The sequence below is a fragment of the Paralichthys olivaceus genome, chromosome 13 (assembly GCF_024713975.1).
Source record: "Paralichthys olivaceus isolate ysfri-2021 chromosome 13, ASM2471397v2, whole genome shotgun sequence".
Taxonomy (NCBI): Eukaryota; Metazoa; Chordata; class Actinopteri; order Pleuronectiformes; family Paralichthyidae; genus Paralichthys; species Paralichthys olivaceus.
The window spans coordinates 17,853,977-17,878,979 of record NC_091105.1 but is presented as its reverse complement, the minus strand read 5'-3'; the positions used below and the strand labels follow the sequence as shown (position 1 = coordinate 17,878,979).

The 25,003-nt window shown below is 41.0% G+C and overlaps 1 protein-coding gene across 1 annotated transcript in view; it reads right to left on the bottom strand.

The window, feature by feature from the left end:
- The window catches only part of snrka (SNF related kinase a), a 37,759-nt gene extending 13,192 nt beyond the window's left edge, over nt 1-24,567 (bottom strand). The window contains exons 1-3 of the mRNA XM_020091389.2: nt 24,334-24,567; nt 22,850-23,563; nt 4,126-4,267 (exon numbers count right to left, since the gene is read on the bottom strand). Of these exons, the coding sequence (XP_019946948.2) occupies nt 4,126-4,267; nt 22,850-23,438 (731 nt within the window). The 5' untranslated portion in view covers nt 23,439-23,563; nt 24,334-24,567. The remainder of the gene's footprint in view (nt 1-4,125; nt 4,268-22,849; nt 23,564-24,333) is intronic.
- Between the last annotated feature and the right edge of the window lie 436 nt (nt 24,568-25,003).

Genomic DNA, 25,003 nt, shown 5'->3' with positions numbered 1-25,003 from the left:
TCAATGCGTCATCCGAAATACAGGAGCAAAGGTATGTTTGTGTGCCAGTGTGTATTGATGGAGGGGCAGTGGCTGCGGCAGGAAGGGGTGGGGGTTGGTGAGGGTGTAAAACAAACATATTACTCCAAGTAATCCTTGATTTTCATTTCTACAATGACAAAAAAAAAACAAAGCTTAGTGGGAGGGTGTAGGATTTCAGAAAGGAGCTGGTGAATAATGTATTAATTGAGCTGTGCAAATGCATTTTGGTGAATCAACAGGGAATAGAGAGCAGAACGACGCGCACACACAGGAACACAAAGGCAAGTCAAAGAATGAAAACACAGAGAGAAAAATGTGGAAGACTGTGTTGATCCAGTGACATGACACACAAAGCATCAAAAACCCACCCAGGTGGAGACGCAAAGCAAATCCTCACCTTCGTGACACCAGAGTTTTAAACTGAGCTCATAGAACAAAAACCAGAATTCATAACTGCTGGAAAATATCCAAGGAAAACTAGACACCAGAAACTTGACCTCCTCCCCTCATCACTTACAGGACGTCTTAATGTTTCCCTCTGTCCACAGGTTCTTGAAAATACATACTTAGCTAATTGGCACAATAGCTCACATCAGCCTGACGCAGCAGCTTTGATAACACTTTGGAGGAGACATTTGTTTGAAGCTGATGAAAAGGATGTTGATAATTCTCATGGTGTCTTTTGTAAATCAAGAATAAATCACAAGTGATGCAGGAAAAGTTGTTTGTACACTTCTAACGGAGGTGAGACAAATGATTTTCTTTCAATGATTTGAAAAATGAGCTCGAAAGCTGTTTCCTGCTGTTTCCAACTGATCAGATAGAGAAAAGAAAAGGGATCAGAAAACCATGACAGGTTTGAACTTGTCCAACATCAAAATTTCAGTTTCGTATTTCCACTGTGTGAGTCATGCTTCTTGTATCCCTCAGAGAAACACACCACAGCTGAATTTAGGACCATTCTCCACGTTGTCTGTCCACTTCACAGTCACCAAACATCAGGCAGCGTTCAAGCTGTTTTCCCAGTAAACTCCAAGTCACACTGAGTAAATGCTGTTGAAACGATATGTTCCTAGAGCAGCCACGATGTTTACACATTAAAACAAAGCCATTTCTTTTCAGTTGTGTCTGTGGCTCTACACAGAGGTTCATTGCTTGATGGAATTGATGAGCAAAAAAATTAAGTGCCAATACATCCTTGTTTCACTTGGACATATTTCCACTTTACCAATCAGAGTAGTGCTACTAAAACAAATACCCAATCTACCTACAATAGGGACTGACAGTTCTCTCTGGATTGAGCCTGGTTTACAGTGGGGTTTTAAGTGGTGGACCACCAGTGTGAATTAGCATTCAGTGTATGATTGACCAATCAGTTTCTGGGTTAATTAAAGCTTTGTTGCAGCACATAATCCAAAATGAACTTTAATTAATGATGATTAATTTATCTGCCAATAACTAGTAAAATACGAGGACTTAAATTGCATTAACCTCACATACAAGGTCTCTCTCAGACCGGCACGCCGACTTCAGAGTTCACAGTTTGCCCTGGGTCATGGTCTGGGATGCCTGGGGATGAGATGTCCCAGTCCGATAAAGTGTCCTCACTCAGCTTTGACCTCCCGTCTGGATCAAGTCAATTACAGGATTTCCAGACAGGTGCTGCCATGCATACGACCAGCAGTGTCTGGAAATCTAAAATCATGACATGGCTGGATAATTCACCTGTGACTGACACTGAAAATATAACCCTGCAACGCAGCATGTAACAAATCGCTCCACTGCTCAGAACTCGGAGCCCATCAGATTGCTCCCAGCTGCTTGAGCTTAGCACTTCAATCTAGTCAGATCTCTCCTTCCACTCAGAGAAGACGAGTGTTTATTTCCTGTGTCTGAAAATAACATGATGCCAATGCTCGTGCCCATGAAACCCACTCATCGCCATTCTGTCAATTCAAAAACATATGTGCATGAGACTGAAATAACATTGAAAAGTTTCTACCTCTTACAGTTTGTCTTTTGAAAACAACAGGGTGTGTGTCTGTAACAATCAATTCTGCACTAAGTCGTCTGATGGTTCTATAAAAACCACAAAATAATTGTTGAAATTAGCAGAAAGTGTGAAGTAAACAAGGACATGTACCCTGAGTAATCAGCAGTGCCTCAAAAACCTGAAATAAAACGTGAACAAAAAACTGGGTCAAGTTTAAAGCATTAGAAATATTCTCTTGGTCACAGCTGTTGAAAAAGCGAAGCATCTATCTCTCTTCAAAGGTTCACCCAGTGTATCTGGAGATAAATAATTAACACAAACTTAAGATTGTGATCCACTGATACAAATGGTTTATTATGCAACTGATAAGTTATTTCCTGCCAAACTCATGTTGAAAGTGGAGCATGTGTTGTGTGCAATTGGATTGTGCTGTTCAGCAGCTGGGCTGCTCAGACTGTGTGAAGGGCTTTACTCTGTGCCAGCTACTGGAGCAAATTGGTCTGCAGGGGCTGGAATAAATCAGAGGGGCTACTGCTGTGTTCCAGTGCTCTCCACTTTACCATGCAGACCACTGTAATCCAGAAACTCCAGGAGGAAGAATGTTTGAGTGGGTGACATTAAACTGTAAATATTTGGTAGAATTCTATCTTTTATTGTCTTCTTAGCATCCCCATATATGCATGCATGACATGACACTGCAAAGGCCCACGCACTCTGATTTAAGTCACTTGTTTCTTTATCGCATGTGTTGACACTACTTATTATTCAGTTATGACAACTGATAGGGGTTGGTGGCTTCGGCTCAGGGGATAGAGTGGGTCGTCCACCGACCAGAAGTTTAGTGTTTTGATCCCAAGCTCCACTGGTCTGCACGCCAAAGTGTCCTTGGTCCAGACACTGAATCTTAAATTACCCCTCTGATGAACCATCTGTGTTTAGGTTTGTGTGTTTGATAAGCACTTAGAGATGGGTGGAAAGGTTGCATCACGATTATAGTGACCAAAGTGATCTGTATTATCACAGTGTTGTTAAAATGTGCTGAAAATGTTCAAACAGATGACACACAGACTGAGGTAATTTCCCAAAGTCTTACACCTAAATAATATAATTAACAAAAATGATGGTGACATTTCAATAATTTATCAGAGTGGAGGAGAGAAGGTTTAAAATTCACACATGCAATTTGGAGACAGTGGATAATAGCAGATGTTACCTATGACCAAAGCAATAGCAGCTCTCCGACTGTTACAGCCCCCTCCTGTCTGCCACTCCCTCCGCAATATTTTTATAAAACAAAAAAGGCATGTTGCTTGCTGCTCCTGTGTCTTTGAGAGTTCCAAACTTTGATTGGAGACTTGCAAACTTTGATTGATGCTAAAGATGGTACAACTTTCAACGATCTGTCTTTTTTCCCCCATGGTATACCATGAAATCAGTAACTGTTTCAGGTCACTGCCCTGACTACAGACTGCAGGACACCTTAGATTAATGGGATTGGTTGTTCTCCAAACAGCATCCAGTATGTCGACTGTAAGCCAGACACAGACAAAGAAAACTGGGATTTGTCCATTACACACAGGGATATGGTGGCAAGTAGGGCAGAATAGGAATAAATTCGGCTCAGGCAGCCAACAAATAAAACAGAGCAAGTAAGGTGCAAGTCTTTCTGTTACCCATTAAGACTGGATGCAACATATATGTATAGTCTATTTGTTTGTTAACGCTCTAGTTCTTAGAGTAGCATTTCAGACAATACCTGATCTAAGTGACTGGAGTGATATTGAAGCATATTAAAGTAGTGTTTCATTGATGAAAATAACAGGAAAGATTAAGACCCCAACGATGTTCCTGCTAACCTGCAAGGTTCAGTCAACAGCCGTTGTCAGACACGACCTGCAGGTAAGGTAATGTCGAGAATTTGGTCAAGAGTTTACCCAGAGTTTTTCCTTTCACGCACAACACAGCAGCAGGCACAGGCAGGAAGTGACGTATCAATTCTGCTGCGGAGATCACGTGATTTTCTCAGTCACTCCTTGACTGAGCGAGATAGGTCTTATGTCTTAAACTGTGACCACAAACTGAACCTCATCAGATTTATTTCGATTACTCACTCTTTGCAGGCGCTGGAGACGTGAGCTGGTACAGTGTATTTACAGTCCATGATCATGGTGAGGGTCTCACTGTCGTTAGCTTCCTGGAAGGGCGGCTGGCCACATACCAACATGAACAGGATCACACCCAGACTCCAGATATCTGAGGAAACGGGGAGACACAATCTTAATTCATGTGTATTGTTTTTCAATCACAGCAGAAATCATGGTCGAAACAAAAACATAGTATTCAGTCAGAGCAATCACACACTGTCCTTGGACCATAGACGGGCTGTTTTGTGGATGTAATCTTGTTTCATTTTCCAAGAAAGAGTCCTTAGTCAATTCTACCCAATGTCAAACCCTGTCATCTTGACACCTGTTATCACATAAATTTTAAATATCTAGAAATGTAGACAAAATTACTTGCTGCTGATAAATTGGGTCAGACTCAAAAAATTTCTATATTTTGTGTGATTAATGTATATGTGTGCAGGGACTGATAACTGGAGCACAAATGTCATCAGTGTCACCAGGCAGTAGAGGAGTAGGGTTCTGTTCTATCTTGAGGAGTGGTTATTCTATGACTGGGCAAATCCTGAATTGAGAATATCGTTTGCGTTGAATTAGGCAAATATTGAGTTCTTTAAAGTGACGATGCTGATGGATGCTAGTGACTCATGAAAATCCTTCTTCCAATTGTGCCTGAATTTTGCAGGTGTGGTGGCTGTTCAATATAAGAAGCATTCAGTTGCAAAGTGAGATGATAAGACAACTGTTTGCAAATGGGAAATAAGGCAACAACAGCAGATGTAGCAATCACATGGATTATGACATTATACAGTAATGAAATCTCACCCTGACCTCACTGTGTGACTTCTGCTAACAAAAGCTATCAGTATTTTGATGTGCTCAAGCTTCAATAAAACAGCCATTGTGAAATATTGAACCTGCATGTTAAACACACATCTATAACTTGAATACAGATTTAGGGAACAACCTTTGGTTACAAATTATATCATCTTGTCAAATATGAACTCTAAAGACAGTTCATCCATCTGTACAGCCATCCTCACTAATTGACGTTCCTTCAGACGGTGGTGGAGTAGGAAGGTTCATTTTGTGTTTTTTAGATTCTCTTTCATCAATGTCGTGCCACTCTTTTAAGAAAGTGTAATGGTGGAAAAGATGCCACAGTATTGAAACAAGGATAAAATTAAGGGAAGGGGATGAACTCAGAGGGCCTGGTAAACAACGTAGAGAGAGGGAAGTTTGGGAGGAATGTTCTGTAGTAAATCAATGCCACCCCCATCTTCTTTATCTCGTCTGATTTTAACCAGCATGGCGCAGGTGTACAGGACAGTACAGGAGTGACTGTGTATATACAGAGAGACCATTTGCCTATTTCATTGGAATCCAAAACAAGTTCTCATACACAGTGCTATCATTACAATGAATGTCACGTCAAGTCATCTGTGTGTTTTATTCAAATGTGTATCTGCTGTTCTGTGCACACAGAGAGAAAATAAACCATCAGTGTGCAGAAGCATTGGGCCGTACAGCCAAAAACATGCACACACATCGCTCCAGCAGCGTGAACAGTGGTAACACAACTAACAGCAGGAGGGTGATGAACAGCCGCCAGCGTGGAGCGAGGACAGCAAACACCTTCCTGTCATTATTACAGTATGCAGTGTCCCTAACTCCCTCTCTTACAGAAACAAGTATTACATCTGAACAAACAGCACAATTATATCTCCTCATAAACATTTGTAAATTCATTTGTGCATCATCATCCTCTGTCTGCAGAGAAGCAGAGCCAACTCACTTACTCGGGAGGAAAAAACAACATTACAGCAGCTCCTGTTGGCAGCTCTGAAGTAATTACCATGATGAGGGTTTTTAAGTAACTTTCTAATTAAGCTCAAATGCTCAGATGCCCTCAATACTCTCTGGGTTGGCAGAATTGAGTCCTGATGAAGCACAAGAAAAAATGCCAGATACTAAAACAAATCCAAATCTGTAAATCTACATTTATTTTCCTTCAGAGACATAATATTAAACATTTCATACCAAATGATTTTAGCTCGAGGCTCAGCCATGAGTTAGTTATCTCCCAACAGGGAGTCATTGTACATTGGACAAGCCCTTTCTTTAGACCTAACGTTGCTGGGTTTGTCTCAGTATTGCAGGACTTAGCCAAAGGCTAAACATAATTAAACTAACTGAGTGTTCAGAAAGGGAACAAGATAAGCTGGACTTTAGCTTTAAAAATAAGAGCACTTATTCAATAAGAGAGCTTAGCAGTTTGAAGTGAATTTAATTAGTTTGGTTTAGATTTTAATACCCTCTGTCAAGTAACACCTGTACATGTCTGACACCACAACTGTTGCTCATCTGTTAACCCGTCCTTGACTCTTCTCCAGCTCTAATTCACATATTCCCACATGAGCTCTGGTTCAAAGCCATTTATTCAGGATTCTTAGAACCTGAGAACAAGTCTTTGTTTCCAACAGTTTAGAGAAGTACCAATGTAATCAAGGGTGTGTCATTTACAGAGGGTATTGCATGATGCACATTAGAAATTAACAGTAAAGGCAAGACAGGAAATTGTATTAGTGACCTGCGTTTGTAGTGTATTTGTCAGCAGACAAACAATTGCCTTCTTCATCATCTCTCTCCCACTAATAGAATATGACACACTCAATGATGAAAACAAGTTATTGGGTTCAAAACCAATTTATTTTTTGTCGAAGAGCTTGAAATGATTCAGAATTATGTGCACTCCTTCTGTCTGTCACAGCCAGCAGGGACATCTGCACTGCAGAGTGCAGCAGATCAGTGTCCTGAGGCCTGTTTTAAACCAATTCCATTTTACCATGAACAGGTAAAAAAAAACCCTTGTAAACACTGGACACAGCATATGGGGGTAGTTGCACCTGCCAGAGCTCCAGAGCTCCACAGCTAAAGTCTGCTTCATACGAGCACAGTAACCGCAAGCAAAACATAGGCTGGATCAGTTGATCCTCTGAGCAGCAACTCATCACATTTATCCTCAGAGTAGGCAAAAGAACAAGGCATTAGAAACAACAAGCCTTCGCTGGAGCTCAATAACAGAAGCAACTGATTTGTCTAAATGAAAAAAGCATCAGTACATTCATTGTGTGTCTAACTCCATTTAGAAAGCACCTACAATGGTTTGACATGACCATGGTTTGTGTAGGGCTGGAAATGGAAGGCCTGAAGTGAACAAGACCAGTAATCCTCTTCTGAGCATGTTAACAGAGCAAAAACGTTGTATGAGCAAGATGATACAACGACGACAACTTCCAAATACAAAAAAATACAGTTGCTCTCTGTGATTAACAGAGTGTCTGTAGACGACATACACAGCTCTCCTCCAGCCTGTGCCGATGTTTCCTATCCTGCTGAAATAATAACAGACATGGATGCAGACAAAGGTTGGCTCACCGTGACAGCAGCTCACTGCTCAGTGTACCAGGTCTACACAGCGTGACGACAAACCCAGAATCAGGCTATGCACTCTTTACAGAGGCAATATGTCTGTGTGTGTGTGTGCTCCATCTTTCTCCAGCATCACACCTACCAATGTAATCAATATGCGGAGAGAGTGGACGTCACTGTGTCCATGTATAATTGTTTGGATCCATATACAGTATGTAGATCAACAGCAACTACTTTGTACAATTTGTGTGATGCTTTTTACAGCATGCAGAATTCATAGAGGAACACCAGTGAGAGTGTGTTTCCAGGTGTTGGGGAGTATGAATGCATATGTGACAAAGGTTCAGCACCACCATCAAGTGAGATGTCATTAGTGCATCATTCCTATTGGTTGGTTAGGACACTAGGGTCATAGGAGCACATGGTGATATGGTGGATGACATTTGCCCAAGGCTATATATTATCGTGTGTGCAACCAACAAAGATATTAACTTTCACGTTTGTTAAACTTGTGTAGGAAAACCCCAAATCCAGAGCTTTCCTACTACATTACACAATTTACTCAAGTAATAAGCAGGACCTTCAATTCAACTGCTGAATTTATTCTATATATGTAATTCCATGAGTTTGTTAAGTGTAATTAACCAAATACAAAGCCGCTTCTGACCTTTACTCTTGGCGACAATGAACCAGAAGATGACTCGAGGTAACAACTATGCTTGTTACTGAAGGTGCAATAAAAAGAGTATAATTAAAAAGTCAATGAAGAACTTTATCAAACCGCCTGTTCCACAAACATAAAGAAAAACTGTATTATTAAAGGTTATGTCCAGCCTCCTGGCAACATATTTAACACGACTACAGCCCACTGGTCCAGCTCTTATTCTTATTTCTTAGTTAATAGTGACTTGGCTGAACCAAACAATAGCTTTGGAAGTCTGTTTAATCAAAAAAAAAAAAAAAAAAAAAAAAAGATCATATAACTTGTTAATTGTTGTTGCTGTTGAAGTTACATTTATTTACCCAACTTTTTCCTGCTCCATGTGTGTTCCTAGTGCTGTTGGCAAGAACACTTCCCAAACTTTTTGCATTTAAAATGTACTAAATGGAGTTTATAATAAATTGGGAGCACAATGTGGTCCAATAAATTAAAAGAGAAAAATAAAGTCTTCATTGTGTATGGACACAACTACAGCTTTAACCAGTGTATTCCCACGCTGATGTAACCAGCAGCAGCAAAAATAGAACATGTAAACAGGAAGAAGCAGCAGAGAATGTCACATAACTTTAGTGGAGGAAAATCTCCATATTATCAATGTAGCTACATTTTAAGAAAGTAATCAGGTTTATAAATATACTAATCAAGGGACTACTTTATGTGAAGTGGATGAATTTAACTTATTGTAGTATTCAGACTATAGTGATGTATGATACCACTAATTTCCTTTCTGATCCAATGCTAAGTAAAACCCAGGTTGATACAACATGATACTTTATAGGAAGCATCTACAATGCCCTACAAATGCCTGCTCTATGCAATAGAATCACGTTTGTCTGTTGTCAATTTTTGTCAGTGTATGTGCGTCAGCACAAGTCGGAGGGGCTTAGAGGATCAATGTGCAGCTCTGCTTTAAAGACCCATTTAAAAAAAGGATCAATGATTATGTGGTGGTCAGTTTCGATAGTGTGGCAGTGGCCACAAACAAATCAATGCATGAGAAATTGTGACAATCCCACTGTAGGTGAGTGATGGACACCACAAATTACACTCTCTCTCTCTCTCTCTCTCTCTCTCTCTCTGTTTCTGTCTCTCTCTCTCTCTCTGTACCTGGATAAAGTCAGTGACATCTGTCTGGCCCTTTTCCTCTTCAGACTGCTACTCACTAACTTCAGCATATTCTCTAATCTGCGCTGGGATTAAATCAAAGATGCCCAACAAAGTTTGTGGTGTTGCAACAGTACCTCACAGTCCTCCCACACATCGTATACAGTGTTCTTGCTCTTCTGAGAACAGAAAGAGATGAATACGTGACTATGCAGTCATCCATCATCAATATCAACAGTACTGAGTCGTTTGTGCATTTATAAAGCAAATAGTTTGCCTATGTCTACAGACTGTACTTCAAAACGCCTTTGGAGTCTGGCAATCACTCAGAGCACTTTATTCACCCATTCATAAACACATTTACACAAAGAGGTTCTACGGCACTGAAGGACACTTTAACACATTCTGGAGAAGATGTGGGTTCAGTCTGGGTTCAGACTTTCTTTGATTGATTATTAATCCTACAAAAGAAATATTTGGGATATGAGACACATTTTATTTTTTATTTGCACATCCGATGAAGCACAGCTAAAACTGTGAAGACAGCTAAATCCATTAGGTGCAGCCAAGTAAGCATGCAAAAGGACACAAAACAGAAACACAAACAGCCCAGCCATGTTAATGGGAAGCAATTCTACAGTCTGTCACCAACATTTACAGAACTGTCAACTAGAAGTGCACTCAAACGTTCTCTTCAGGCCTTCAGACTCTTACACTCACACACACACTCTCATCACATTAACAAATGAATGGTGCTGTCACTGGCAGGTAGATATAGAGTGGAGAGGGCACTTCAGGTGACAGATGTAGATCTGCTTAAGACCTATATCTGTCAAATACAAATGTGGTGCTGCTCCATCTCTACCCTGCTGGAGACTGCTGTCCTGCTTTCCCTCTCATGTGTCACAGGTCTTGCCTTTAGTGTACTGCATTATATAAACACACACACAATACCAGTTTCAGAAAACCTCCATTTTTCAAGCTTTTTTAAAATCATTTACATAATTTCATGTCTCACTGTATATGTTTACATGGAGAGCAATATTTTGAATACTGACCTTATTCTAAATCAGCATTACTCTGATGTTGAGGTTTACAAGAGCTGCAAATTGAATATTTCAGTCATCTTCTATTTACATTTCTGATGATGACTCACATCAACACTATGTGCAGTCAGCCGTGCATCTTCCAGTTCTGCACTAACAATCAAAACCTTATGAAAACAAACAAATGGATTCAGTCAACAGAAAGACTTTAGTACTTTTACACTGAAATTAAGACAGTTGTGACATGTGACAGACACTGAAACTGTGGTGAAAGATCATTTTCACTGTCTTACTGTGAACCAGGCGCAGCACACAGAAAACAGGCAAGACCTCGAATTTCTAGAAGAGCAGCACGGCTCACATGCCTGAGACACGTGTCTCACACAGGCAGATAACATGATAACATGGGCACCAAAAGGAAAAGCAAGATGTTCTGCAAAATACACAATGCTACTAACTCAGCCAGTGAGGTCCAGGCATAAACCATGTGTGTTTTCCAAAGTAAAAGAGACACACAGCATGAGGAGACTTGTCTGACATGTCTTAATGTGCTAATGATTCTGCTCCAACCTACAGCAAACTGTAAAAAGGGACAAAAAATTAATTACAGCTTAAAAATGCCTGGGATTGTCAATGAGACACTGCCCTTGAAACCTGGAGGCATTGCATAAGAGATGGTACGACTGACTTTCAATCAAAAACATGGGAATTTTTTACTTCCTGTTCAGTGCATCCATCTGACATCTTTCATCTTCTATTCAGTCAAAAGCAGCATCCATTTATTACCAAAATGATTGGTAATTAATGGATCAAACAATAATTTTACCATATAAAGAATGCAAGTCAACAGAGGACAATATGCAAATGACTTCTCAGAAAGAATGAGGGTTGAGACAGACTGACATGCCACAGTTCTAAATCTCTAATGTCAATAAGCATAAACCTTCCACAGCACAAAAGGCTTTAAGCACAGGAAAAATAATGGTGCCTGTACTGTTGAACGTGGGATATGAGGGATTTTTTTTCTCCTAATGTTAATTGTATCACTGGGACATTTTCATCCTGCCAGTGAGAGTAAGCAACAGATGTTAAAAGAACCACGGCACACAGGAGCAGCAAGAATACATTGATGCAGAAAGCAAATCATTGGATCACTGATCTGAAAAAGAGAATGTTTTTTGGTATAAATGAAAGAATATAAAATATGCATGTTTGTGATAGCTATCTGTTCACATGTGTGCACAAGTGACAGATGCAATGAGAAAATGGGTGAGTAAGACAGAGAGAGGAAGGAAAAAATAAATCTGCTGGCTCTCAGTGCGGTTGTTGCTGAATATGGATGAGAGCCAGAGAACCAGAAGAAAGTGCAACTCTCTCCCTGGCATCTCCTGCCTCATGTTGTCTTCTATTACCATGATGGCTGGGGGCTTCTCCCTTCATTTCAATATCAAAGAAGATGGAAGAAATATCACTTCTATTTTGAATAATGGACAGAAAAAAGTATTGTCACTACTGGATAATACTACATATTTTCATGAGTAACTCTTTGGTCTCTAGAATGTCACAATTATTAATCTATCAACCGATTAATTTGCCTGTTTTACCAATAAACCACCACAAAATATTCTATTGACTCTCACATAAGAAAACTTGAATTAAAGCCATACATTTCTATGGCTCCACCCAACTCGTCAAATTGCAGGAAATATAGTGACAATCTCCCCGTCTGTCCCTGAGATAAGGTGTTAAATAGTGGCCAGAGGTTTTTGCAAAAATGCCATTGTAATCAGTTGATCTTCCAAGTCCAAGAGAAAGTTTGTGCAAAATTGAAGAAACAGCCCTGAGGCTTCTCCTGAGATATCGTGTTGACAAGACCTAAACCAAGAGGTCCCAGTGACCTTGATGTGTGACCACAAAAATAAAATCAAAACGGTTGCGCCTAATCTGAAGACATTCACCATTGTCACCAGTGCAGAGGCTTACCAAGAGAAAGAGTCACAGCCACGCTATTGGCTTTATAGGGCTGGACTTAGGTGTAGCATTGAGCTCAATGATCATCAGTTGTGAACATTACTAATGACAGGATATAAGAAAATAAGAAGGATTGCATTTTTATTTTAACCAAAATACTTTATAACAAAAAGTGTTGCAGTAATCAGTCTCAATTAAAGTAAACGTAGTAATGAATCAAAAACAACAAAAATCCTGTTTGGTTTATAGCAGCTGAAAAATCCAACAGTGCAGTGCCCATACTGTGTGGAAATCACAGTAATCAACCGGCTTAATCATTTTACGTGTGTGGCAGTTGACCATGCCACCAGAGTCTCCCACACACAACCAGAGACACAACTGTTGCTTTTCAGCATCTTTATTAAATCATAAACTCACAAAACTCTTAATTCAAGTTGCTAACAATTCCTGCTGGCATCCAGCTTTGCAGCTCAGCCTGTGTGTCTCAGCCTGCGTGTCTCAGTCCTGAGTGTCTCTCTGGGGCGGCTCTGCTGCTGCCTTTTGTACCAGAGGATCAATCAGCTAACAGCTCTCACCTGAGCTGATTGATCCTGTGTTGCAGGTGAAGGTGCTCTCCCAGCTCCCTCCACACTTTCAGTGAGGTTGCCACACACTATGCAAAAATCAACATGATGCGTTTTGTGTCTCATAAAAATAACAATGGGTCCTGTGGACAAGTTATACTGTGTAACAATGAACACGCTGAACAAGTTGAACACGTTCAACATGTACTGTTGTGTTAACCTTAGCGCATATTTACTGATATTGAACCCGATAAGAAATGTAAATCTCTGAGCCGTTTGCTACAGAAGAATTATTTATGCTCTAGTTGTAGTTCAAACCATAAACTACCACTGCTTTTGATCCGATATTAAACGTTTTAAGTTATGCTCAAGAGTGAAAAGTGTGTTGTGGGACTAAAACAGTCCAAGGACCTCCTGCACTGTGAAAGAAAACTATTTGTCTGCTTCAACCAGGTCAAAAAAGCACTTGTCACAGGAGTGGCCTGCAGCATATATGATCCCACACACACACAGACACACACAGACACACACACACACACACACACACACACACACACACACACTCTTCCTTCAGCATTACAACTAATAATAACTATATGGACTTATCTTCCAATCAGAAATGAGATGAAGTGAAAACATTTTGTATTTAAGCTGGATGAGGAATGAGAGCCCTTTAATCAGGTCTTCACCAGCTATTGTCCTGCATCATTTGACACATCAACTATCTCTCTGCTTCACATTCTTATCTTCAAACCATCTAAATTCTCCAAAGGCAATGCCAGAGTGGCCGGATGGCTGTGCTGGTCTCAACCTTTCAACACCACTCCTTACTCCACCATGCTCCTCTCATCTTGTTCTTCTCTTCCCAATCCCATTTCCCCTGTATACACACACATTTGCCATTTACTGAGCATTCCCTCCTGCTGCTCTGCATTACAGCAGAACCATGGTACTTTAATTAGCAACTGTGGGATTTGTATCTTGGCCTCTCCTACTCTGCTCTGATAAACCACCAAGCAGCTTGAAATGACAGCAGCCAGAGCACCAATAACAGGGGACCATGTTGAAGGAACCGGGGCACAGCACTGAGAAATACTGTAATTAGTAGTTTTAAACATTTTATTGAAACATGTGTTAGTACTCAAGGATCAATGCAAAACAAATCCTTATAGGCCAAAGGTCCTGATCTCACTGGGATCCCAAACAAACAAATTTGTAAGCTAATAGCATATGTGGTTTATGGTTCAGGGAGGAACCTCTGAGCCACATATGCTTCCAGACATCCCAGTGCTCCCAGTGAAATCTCTCCTTAAAACCTAAGCTTGACACTTACTTTGTTTCCCAATTAGCACACACGTTCCTGCATTGAGCACATCAAGGACTTAAAGCACACAATGAAATTATCAAATTATGTGTTTTCCTTTATGGAGGGAAACAAGGAGACATTTCCAAGATTTTTTTTTTTTCTGCATGATTAGGTTTTTTTTAATGAATTTGGCCCTGATCCAGATGAAAGTCATTTGATATGAGGTATCTTCTGTTATCCAGTACTTATATTTATGTTATTTAGATGCTGATTAAACAGCCAGTGCCTCTGACACACTCTAATAATCTAATAAACCTTAGTTTCTATTAGCTTCTTGATTTCAGAGAATACCAGCCCTGCTCAGTTTTTTTTGACAGTTATCTTTGTTGTGTTGTCAACCTTCATGCAATGTCTTTATGAGAAATGTGTAATGAATGTGATTCACACCTAAAAATGTTTTACAGTTCTATTACAAATGTGAGTGAAACTGGCCCGCTGTGTAGCCTTGGAAAGATATAAGATGTATGCAACTTCTAGGAAAACCCCAGAACAAGCTGGAAAGTGTTTTGTTTTAATTCTTTTTTTGAAGATAAGAAGACAAGGCACTTGGTTCCCAACTGGCAGGATGGGGATATGATGGAGTCTTTGCATGAGGCCTTGAAAATTGACTACCTGCTTGATGTGGCAACCTTGGTGGCTCCACGCTTCAAGGTACAATACATCAAGCCAGAGAAAATCGATGCAATCAAAATGAGAGCAGTGTCTGAGATGCTGGAGGAAAACCAAGACCTGTCCACTTCAGTCAGAAAAGAGGAAGCAGGTTGAAAATAGGGAGGAGCTGCTGCAATGCTCCCAACCCAGAAGAAACAGAGAAATTGACCAAAGAATGTATTCTTCCATTTTGTTTGTGTTCTACTGTAACACTTAGATTAAAACTTGATTTAGATTGGTCAGAATTAAGATTTTAGTTTATTGTATTTTTTTTAATACAGTTTACATATGTTCAGCAGTATATTTGTCATGTTCAACTTCTGACAGAAAATAAATAGTATTTAAACCAAAATTAACCTTATGATCTGACTTAGGAGGAAAAAGGAACCTTGGCATGGCTCAGAGAGCACCTCCACCTGGACCAGAGGATTACTCAGCTCAGCTGAGAGCTGTTAGCTGATTGATCCTCTGGTTCAAAAGGCAGCAGAGCTGCCAGAGAGACACACGTGGGAGAGACACAGACACACACGGAGTAAGACACAAATGGCAGCGAACGGACATAAGAGACACATGAGAGCCGAGTTGATCTGAAAAGCCCAGACAACAGCTTAAACTGCTGCAAACTTTGAGTTCAGTTTTGTTGAGTTTATGTTTGCTGTTCTGAAATACAACATGCTGAAAAGCAAGTGGTTCGTCTCTGGCTATCATCACAAACCTTTAAGCTTGATAGAAATACTGATTTGATTTATATTGTGATATATATCGATTTTGAATGATATGAAAAAAATTATCATGATAAGATTTTTGTTAGAGTGAGTTGTTAGACCAAACATCAGAAAATATTGCTGTAAAGAGATGTGACACAAGATACTTTTTTCTAATGTTTCATGATATATTGTCATATGACAGAGTTGTGCCACTAATGTTTACTTATCAAACCGTAAATTCAATCATAATCTGACCTAGATGAACACTCTTTTTCTCTGTCTACCTCCTACAGAAAAGCTATTCGAGAAGGTTTAATTACAGTGTGTAAGAATGTGAAGAACAGTCAACAATCTATAGATATTCTTCTTTGAAACAACAGCTTCCAGTTGAATGAGGCGTACTTAAAGTTTTCCCACAAACGTGTTTTTTTGCATATCAACCAGCCATTCAATTATCGTGCCAGGCAGCCAACTAGGCCTATCCAGTGGCCTGTGGTGATACGGGGTGATGGGCCTCATTGCACACAGCAACACCACCTATAATTTGTCATGGATCACTGAAAGGAATAATTACACTTAATCACCTCCGTGCCCTTGCCTGCTCGCTGTCTTTTCTTTACAGTGGGATCACGAGTAATGTTTCCCATAGAATTAGATTCTATAGGTGATTGTAGTTGCCCTCAGTGCTATAGATAATCAAGCTGTCTTTGTGTTTTCTAATTTATAGCTACTATTTTAAAAGGGGGCAGGTCTGGTTAAGTCCTTATTTGGATTTTAGTGATCGAGAGAAGAACTTAATAGGGTGTGGCTGTGTCAAAATACATCATGTTCACTTCAACTGGCAGTGGAAAGAGACACAGAGAGCAAATGAGCGGACAGCTGGCTGATTCACTGTTCGGCAGGCTCACCAAATGCTGGCCAGATGCAGTACAGTGCTTTATCTGGGCTGTGAACTAGTGGATAAGTCAACCAGAGAGAGTCTCTCCCACTCATCAGCTCAGTGTGTGTATTAATAGCAGATGTGTCAGATCCAGAGCAGTCTAGACATCTGCCAGCTCAACCTGGACTGCTGTTCAGGAAGTGGAAAAGATGACAGGAATACAGGACAAGCCAAAGTAAGATGGCCAAGTCACAGTGACGTTGAAAACAGATACTGATGAGTCTGGCAGCACACTCTGTCACATATCACACACCTCTTCTGCCTCCAGCTGATAACACACAGCCCATGCTGTGAACTTTGGTTACGCATCCTGACAGCAGTGGATGATACAGCTTCAATGTGTATGATATAGTACATCACAGCATTTCCAGTGGTAACAGTGTTAAACCATGACACTATAATATATGTGGACGGCAAAGAGCAGCGCTGACTATATGTCTACAAATGCTGCACATGTCCACTTACAGAGGTTTGTTGTTGTGCATTGTTAAACCTAATCTGATAGAGAAAGTAACTGATTTACTGATTTAAGTGTCTGTGTCTGATCAGGCAGTATATCGTGGACTTCAGTAAGTTGGCTGACTTCAAGACAAACAGCAGCTATAGGAAGGAGATGGTAACAGCTCCTCTCCTTCCTCAGAGACAAACGGTGGAGTTGAAACCTATAGCTACCAATTCTCAACCAAACAGACGCCTGTCATCCTTAACAAAACTAATCTTAACAAAAATGAACTAGAAACATGAAATCAGCATCTTTGCTGATTAGGTCCCTTCTTGAACAAGATTGTTCAACGTTTGATGGTTAAAGCTCCTTAAATGTGACCATTTGTTGAATTTTTTTCAAAACTAAATATTTTTGAGTTTAGTTGTCCGACAAAAGGCAATTTGGTGACGTTACCTAGGGCTATAGGAAAATATGACCACCAATTCAAACAATCAAATGATAATAGCCATTAATGGGTAAAATAATACTAACTTAAACTACTGAAAATTGATAAGACCAAGGCTGAATGAGGAGTTAGGTGAGTCAAAGTGTGTTGCCAAGGCATCAGCAGCCGAGAAAGCTACATAAGCAGCAAGTCTTCATACATTGCTGTGAAAAAACAAAAACTGCAAAGTAGTTACAGGTCATAAATCCAAACTGTATCAATCACACCTACACTGTGTGGAATCACAACTTTCTGCTCAAGTCCAAACACTAATTGGCACACTTCTGCCCACAAAGTGATGATTCCTACACTTGGGAACCACACAGCCTGGAAGAAGGTGAGCTAATGACTGATACTATTTCCCAAACCGTCTACTTCCTTTCGCTGGGGAAAAAAAAGGTGAAATTATCAGCCAAAGTTTTTTTTTCATTAGAAATTGATTTAAAATATTGATGTTAAATCATTACTAAAATCATAATAAGACAAAAAGATTAGGTGTAGAACATTAGGTCTACCAGTGGAGGAGACATAAGAGTATGTCCTCATGATTTGCAGTTCACACGATTTGTCACCTTTCATCCCCTCCATTGATGAGTGTCAGTTTGTCTGTCTGCCAGTCTCTCTCTCACTCTTGGGGGTGCAGCTAGCATTGACTAATCCCCAACATAACTGACTAACAGCTGACCGTTTGCTCTCTCAGCCAGTGTGCTAAAGTCTGCCTTTATCCTTCTTCCACTTTGAAAATCGATTGCTCACGCACGCACGCACGCACACACACACAGTTGTACAGGAACATATCTAATTAACCACCGTCTTTAACTGCATGTCTAGATACCTAGATCTAGATACCTCACTGTTAAGGCTATATCGGAACACGAAGATGCACAAATAACATTCACAGTGGAAGTACAAATTCTCACATGTAGTGTTCTTCTGGTGCTCTAAGGAATTACATGCTTTGCCTTATATGAAGAAGTAGAACAGACCAACTTCTAGGGTCATTTATAACACTGGCATTAATGGAAATAGAACAAGATGCTTATGTTCCAGCATTTCCATCCTCATTCACATGCAACACTCATTCAATGGCCTCTTTCTCTTGAATTTCAGCATCCCTGAAAGGTGTCCTCCCTTGAGTGTCACTTCACAAAGTTAAAGTGGGACACAACCACAGATGCACATTTTTACATCAACACCAACCAGCTATAAACATCCAAAATATCTGAGCAACTTTATTTAGACTGGACAATATATTCAATAACAACAACAACCCAATACATGTTCTCATACTCCTATTTTGTTCAAATTAGGCAGTGACAGCAAAACCTTTATACCAGAAAAGGAGTCACGATCCTGTGAACTGAGAGTTCTAACAACTAACCCTAAGAACAACAGCAAGAGTCAAACTGCAGAAATTATCAGGTGTCATGACTTTTCATTGTCTGTTGCCAAACCAAATCAAAGAGTGGAAGTAAGACAGATTCACTGAGAAACCATCCTTGAGAGAAATAGTAAATATTGATACATCAAACTGAAAGAATATCTGAGGACATGAAGGCAGGAAATTATATTGTCTAGAATATAAGTCAAATCTTCCAGCTCTTTACATTTCACAGATACGTAAGTGGCGTCAGGGCCGATGAAAGCTGCCTGTTACCAACAGTTTATCTCATCTGTTGGGCTGCTCGCTCAAAGTCAAAGATTTAAATCATCAGTCATCAAAGACCCCTCAGTTGACTAACACTCTTCAAGTTGAGCACAATTGTTTCTGTCAGTCAGTGTGCATGAGACATCCACAGACACTGTTTTCCTGATTAGACTGTTTTCTCACTGTTAAACTAGTCGACACGTTTCCATTTCTTCGCTTGGAACCTCTCCACGTGAAACACATTTACCTGACTTATCTTGGCCCTCCCTAATAGAGAGATTCACAAATCTTATGTTTGGGTTGTACAAAGGTACAGGTAATTAGGAAGCTGATCTTTGGCCCAGGGGTGTGAACCAGATGGATGAGATCTAATCAAGGCCAGCCAGTCTGAGTCAACACAGGACTGCAGCATCCTTCCTACCTCTCATCCTCTCCTAGTACAAATAAAAGCATGGATTAACTGTTCTTCCCGTCTCCAGGCAGCAGGAAACAGTAACCAGGGCTGAAATAAGAGTCTCAAGCTGCTGTCTAAAGACAAAGTTCGGATGCTTAAGTGGTGAAGATGCCAAGACCCGCAAGACAAGCTCTGCACGGACATGCACTGGGTAGTAAATAGGGTGATAGTTGCTTTCCATCAGCTAAAGTGTCTAAAACACATTCACCTTGTGAGGGTTTTTTCTGCTGTCATATGTCAAGTCATGATCAGCTGGTTTATATGAAGAATAAAAGCACAGACAGGGAATATAGTTTTCAAAATACCGAAAAAAATGATAATCACCCTGCCACCACTCATATGAAGTCTACATAGTCGTACTATATAGTACACCCATTACATTGGGTGATGTCTTGCTTTCATTTACCAACTGAATTCAAACAACAATTTGTGTGCAGACTCTATAACCTGCTAAAAGAGGATGTCCTCTACTGCCCGTTACCCTGACAATCAGTAACGTTGACTCAAAACAACTAGTGGTTTATGCAACAGAAAAACCACAACAGATTAAAATAGAAGGGATGGGGATTTTTTTTTTTTAAATTACTAACTTTATCTAACATACCTATAAACCTCAATGTTTCCGTGTAAGTGCACCAAACAAAGGACAGATGAGTATGGCCAAAGGAAAACCTTTCAATGGCCTGGGTTGAATATGTGCTTTCATTCTATAGAGAAAAGACTGGAGCACACTGAGAGGACAGAGGCATAAGGTCCTGGACATAAAGCCTGCATTGCGTGTGCATGGCATGTGTGCAACGTCTTGGTTTTCATTTCAACATCCATGTTAGGTCTTCATTTCAACACCCATGTTAGTAGGTCAGCGAGGTCAGGCAGACTAAAGAAGACATCATTCAGCGAAAAAACGGAGAAAATATTTATCGATATCCATCTTGAATGAAAATAAATTAACATAACATAATACTGACACCTCTGTGAGTGAGTGAGTGAGTGAGGGTAGTACTTTTCCAATATGCTCACGCTGCACCAGTTCAGCAAAATCGCCACCATGCACATAAAACAACAGCAGTATGTCTCGGGAGTAAGACAAACCCATAAACGGTGCTGGTGCCGGGCGCTGCAGAGTTTCCAGAGTCTCTGAAGTTTGCTGCCCCTACTACAAGAGGCACCTGATTTAGTTGCATATTGTTGAAAGATGCACAGAAAACACATAATAAGCACTTCCAGCCCATTACATTGATGTTGGAGCAGAAAGACCAGGCTAATTGCTCTGAACACAGCAGCACATGCTCCACACCGCAACACAATTCCTTTAAGTACACTCAACAGTACGGCTGCAGGGGGCTGTGGCTACATAACACAGACAGGAGTGGTACCTCTGCAATTACTGTCAGAGCCTCAAAGTACATCACACACAACAGCCACCAGGCACAAAGCACAGGTCCACTAAACAGCTCTGCTCAGCACAATCAAGTGTAGTGAGATGCATATGGACAGTCACAATCAATATGAGTGGCAAACAGACACTGAACAAAAATGCAGATGCTAGTACAATATTACATAATCAACATACAGCTCAAAGGCGTGACACATGATGCAACCCAGACGCAAAACTCAGTATTTAATCTGAAGTCGCACTGAACAGTTTACCCCCGTAATACCAGATGCAACATGTGTATCTTCCTTTATGCATTTTAAAGTGTTAATAACTGCTCTTGTTGTTTGAGCCACATCCAAATTTAAAATGTACATACTGTACATTTACAATGTAAGCTAAAGGTTTATGTCCTCTTTTTGTTATTTTTTATTGAGACGCTGAAAAATAAACATATCTAGTTTTCCAGAAAAGCCTCACAATTTTTGGAGGTTATTTTCAAACAAGGCTTTTATAGAAGGCACTTTAAAACCTCATGTTCACTGACCTTCAGGTCCCTGTGCCACACAAGCAGCCAATCTCTTTAGGTTATATGATTTTAACCCTGGTCAATCAGCTCCAAGATGAGGAAAAGCTGCCTATGTCTACATAGGGGTGCTGCACCAACTTCACGTACGTGACTCCCTTCATTGTGTTGAGTTGCTATAACAGCACAGGGCAGCACTGTGCAGCAATATACTACTTCCTTCACTTTCCAGGGTCAAGCATAACATATCAAAGTTGTTAGCATGAGTGAGTATGTGTTACTAGTGTGGGTTTGTGTGGAAAGTTCAGTGAAAAAGTAACCACAGTTTTATCACTGCTGTCAGTTTATGAGAGGTGCAATGAAAAAAGCTCATTTCAGCAAATTATACCTGGCTAACTGCTGCGTTTGGATGCATTCCCTATATGCACAAACAATCATGAGACCAATTTCTCAAAGACTCCCTAAGGATTAGCACCAAAGGAACATCACACCATCTGAAAGACAAGCTCAACTGTGCACATCTTTGCGATCACTGACACTATCTGATGTGAGAGATATTATATCATGTCATGGAAAGACACACAATCCGTCTGTCTGCACTCTGTCAGCCCTCATAGAAAATCAATGAGCCAGTTAATTTAGTGCAATGGGACACCCATGGACATCAGTGCTAGTAGGGCTGACCTTGTAGCACATGGTCTGTGGCAGCCTGCAAAATGATCAGTGTGAAATACTATTGCAAGCATACTGCTTGAGCACACAGCTTAAAATTTAAAACAATTCAAACTCTGAATATTTATTGTTGCATAAAGCCCTGGCACATGATTGATGGCTGTTCTGGATTGAAGCATTGAAGACCAAAGACATGCCATGGTGAGCATGAGTCTGTGAGAAAACAAAAGTGTGAAAGAGGTGCTAACTACTAGCCACACTGCCAATCACATTTAACTGCTGAGTTTTAAGAAGTAATAAAGATGCCCTGTGTAGCTTGATGCCAAAAGCTGTTCTGTGAAAGACAGGCTTTTTGGGAGGGAGGGGTGTGACCTGGGGTGTGATACCGCATTGAGGCTGCATGCAACAAGCATGGTTCTTCCAAATGAAAACAACCAATGAATCATAAAAGATAATGACTTCAGATCTTGAGTAAAAGCAATATATTTTCCTAAATCTGATCTAATTCCCTTCTGTTAGTAGAGGAATATAACTGTCACATTCGAATTAATAGTATGACTACTTTCATTTCTTTAGTGTCATTCATCAGCCTGTGTGATTTCCATACCTACAGCTGGAGCATCATACTCATCGCCCAACAGTATTTCTGGTGCAGAGTATGCCAGAGATCCACAACTGGTTGTCAGCTTCTTCCCCGGCTGAAATTTATTACTGAATCCAAAGTCAGTGAGCTTTACTAGCCCTTGTTTCTCGAAGAACACCACATTCTCCGGCTTGAGGTCCCTGTGCACCACATGCAGCCGATGGCAGTAAGAGATAGCGTGGACAATCTGGGCAAAATATTTCTTGGCCAGCTCTTCATTCAGACCCTCCTCATGCTTCATGATGTAGTCAAACATATCTCCTCCATCACCTAGCTCCAAAATGAGGTAAAGTTTGGTCTGAGTGTCTATCACTTCATACAGGCGCACAATGTTGGGATGCTGGACCAGCTTCATGCAGCGGACTTCCTGGAAGAGGTGACCTGTGGCCACGGTGTCCAGCTTCGTCTTGTCTATCACCTTCACAGCAACTTTCTCTCCAGTGAAGACATGGCGTGCCAGCTTCACCACGGCGAAGTGGCCACGGCCCAGCGTCTTGTCAAGGTCATATAGGCCAGCAATTTTGCCATCATATCCCCGCTTGAAGCCTGCCATAGCTGGAGCGTGCGCTGGGGAGAGGGTGGCCCCCGCTGCAGGCAGGGACTGGTTGGCTGAGATGTGTGGGTCCAACTTAGCTCAGTTCATCGGAGGCTGAAGGAGAAGCCCATGGCTCTGGCTTCCTAAACAAAAAATACACAAAATTGCAAGTTACAACTGCCACAGATTTCAAAGGATCATACAACTGAATAACACCGAAATATAAATATGTACTAAATATGTAATAAAAATTCCCCTTATTGCAATATCTGTCCTATAATTCTGATGCACCTGCTCATTCTCATTCTCGTGCAGAAAACTGCCTGGAAACATTGTGAAATATGCTGCATTGTACTAATTCTCTTCATAAATTATATAAAAAATTTAACTGCATTGTCTAATCCCCAGTAACCTGGATGAATTCAGAGGATTTCAATTGGCTGCAGCACTGACGTTAGCTCATTTTTCTTGATGTGCTGCTACGACGAAGCCCATTAAACTTTTCTGGATCTATACAACAAAGCTTCATAAAGTCGCGGGTATAGTCTGATGTTCTGCTACCACAGCAGAGTTTGACAAACTAGTCCAGAAGTCTGCTGCATAACGGGGCCCAGCGTGTAGCACAGCAACTGACGTTAGCCTAATGTTACCAGGGGCTAGCGCGTCGTTCATTGATTGATCAGCGTTAGCTTCCTGACAGGCTGACGTTAGCCGCTCTCCGTCAGTAACGTTGAAATGCTGGCGGCTAATTCACAAACCCACCCGACAATAATCACCACGCGTACACATTTCAGCCACGGAGCGGTGCGCTGACCGCACAGGTGCACAGGTGCTGGGTTAGATACCCCCCTGTTAGCCGCCGCTAGCATGTAGCATGTAGCAAGCTAAAGTTACTACGACTCGCTCAGCTCACCTCTCGCAGCTTCTGCTCGGTAAACATAAAGCCCTGAGTCCGGTCTCCGCCGGGAGGCTGGGGTCTATCGGGTCTTGAATTGAACTTGGGGCGAATTATCAGAGCAGACGGGGATGGTGCAGCCTCTGTGGGGTGAACGCGGCACGCAGGAGGTGCCCGTGCCCGGGGTTCATCCGTAAAACCTGGACTTGCATCGTTGGCAGCGGCAGCACTGATCGCAATGGTTGCATCCTCCCAGCCGAGGCTGCGATGCTGCCTTCACGTGTCTGAAAAAACGTGTCGACGTTTCCAGCACTGTCGCACGTTTACCTGGATTACACGGCACATCACACACGCGATCCAAAAGTGCTTCAAGACACACACTATGCATGACACAAAGATTTTGAAGCCAGTATTTGCATTTAAAACAGTCGCCATGTGTTTTATTTCTGTATCAACCACGAAGATGGAATACTGTTAACAATAATTTGACTTATTTTTTAAATTGTGCAATTGCTGCTAAATTGAATTGGGTTTACGTGTTTGGCAAATTGTTTTATTATTCACAGTCACCAAGTTTGGATTGTGATCCTTACGAACAACACTTGAAGGCAACACGAGCGCATCACTAACCGCAGCTGTGACGTCAAACTGCCTTTGAATGGGGAACGGCTGAAGAAGCTTTGAGGGA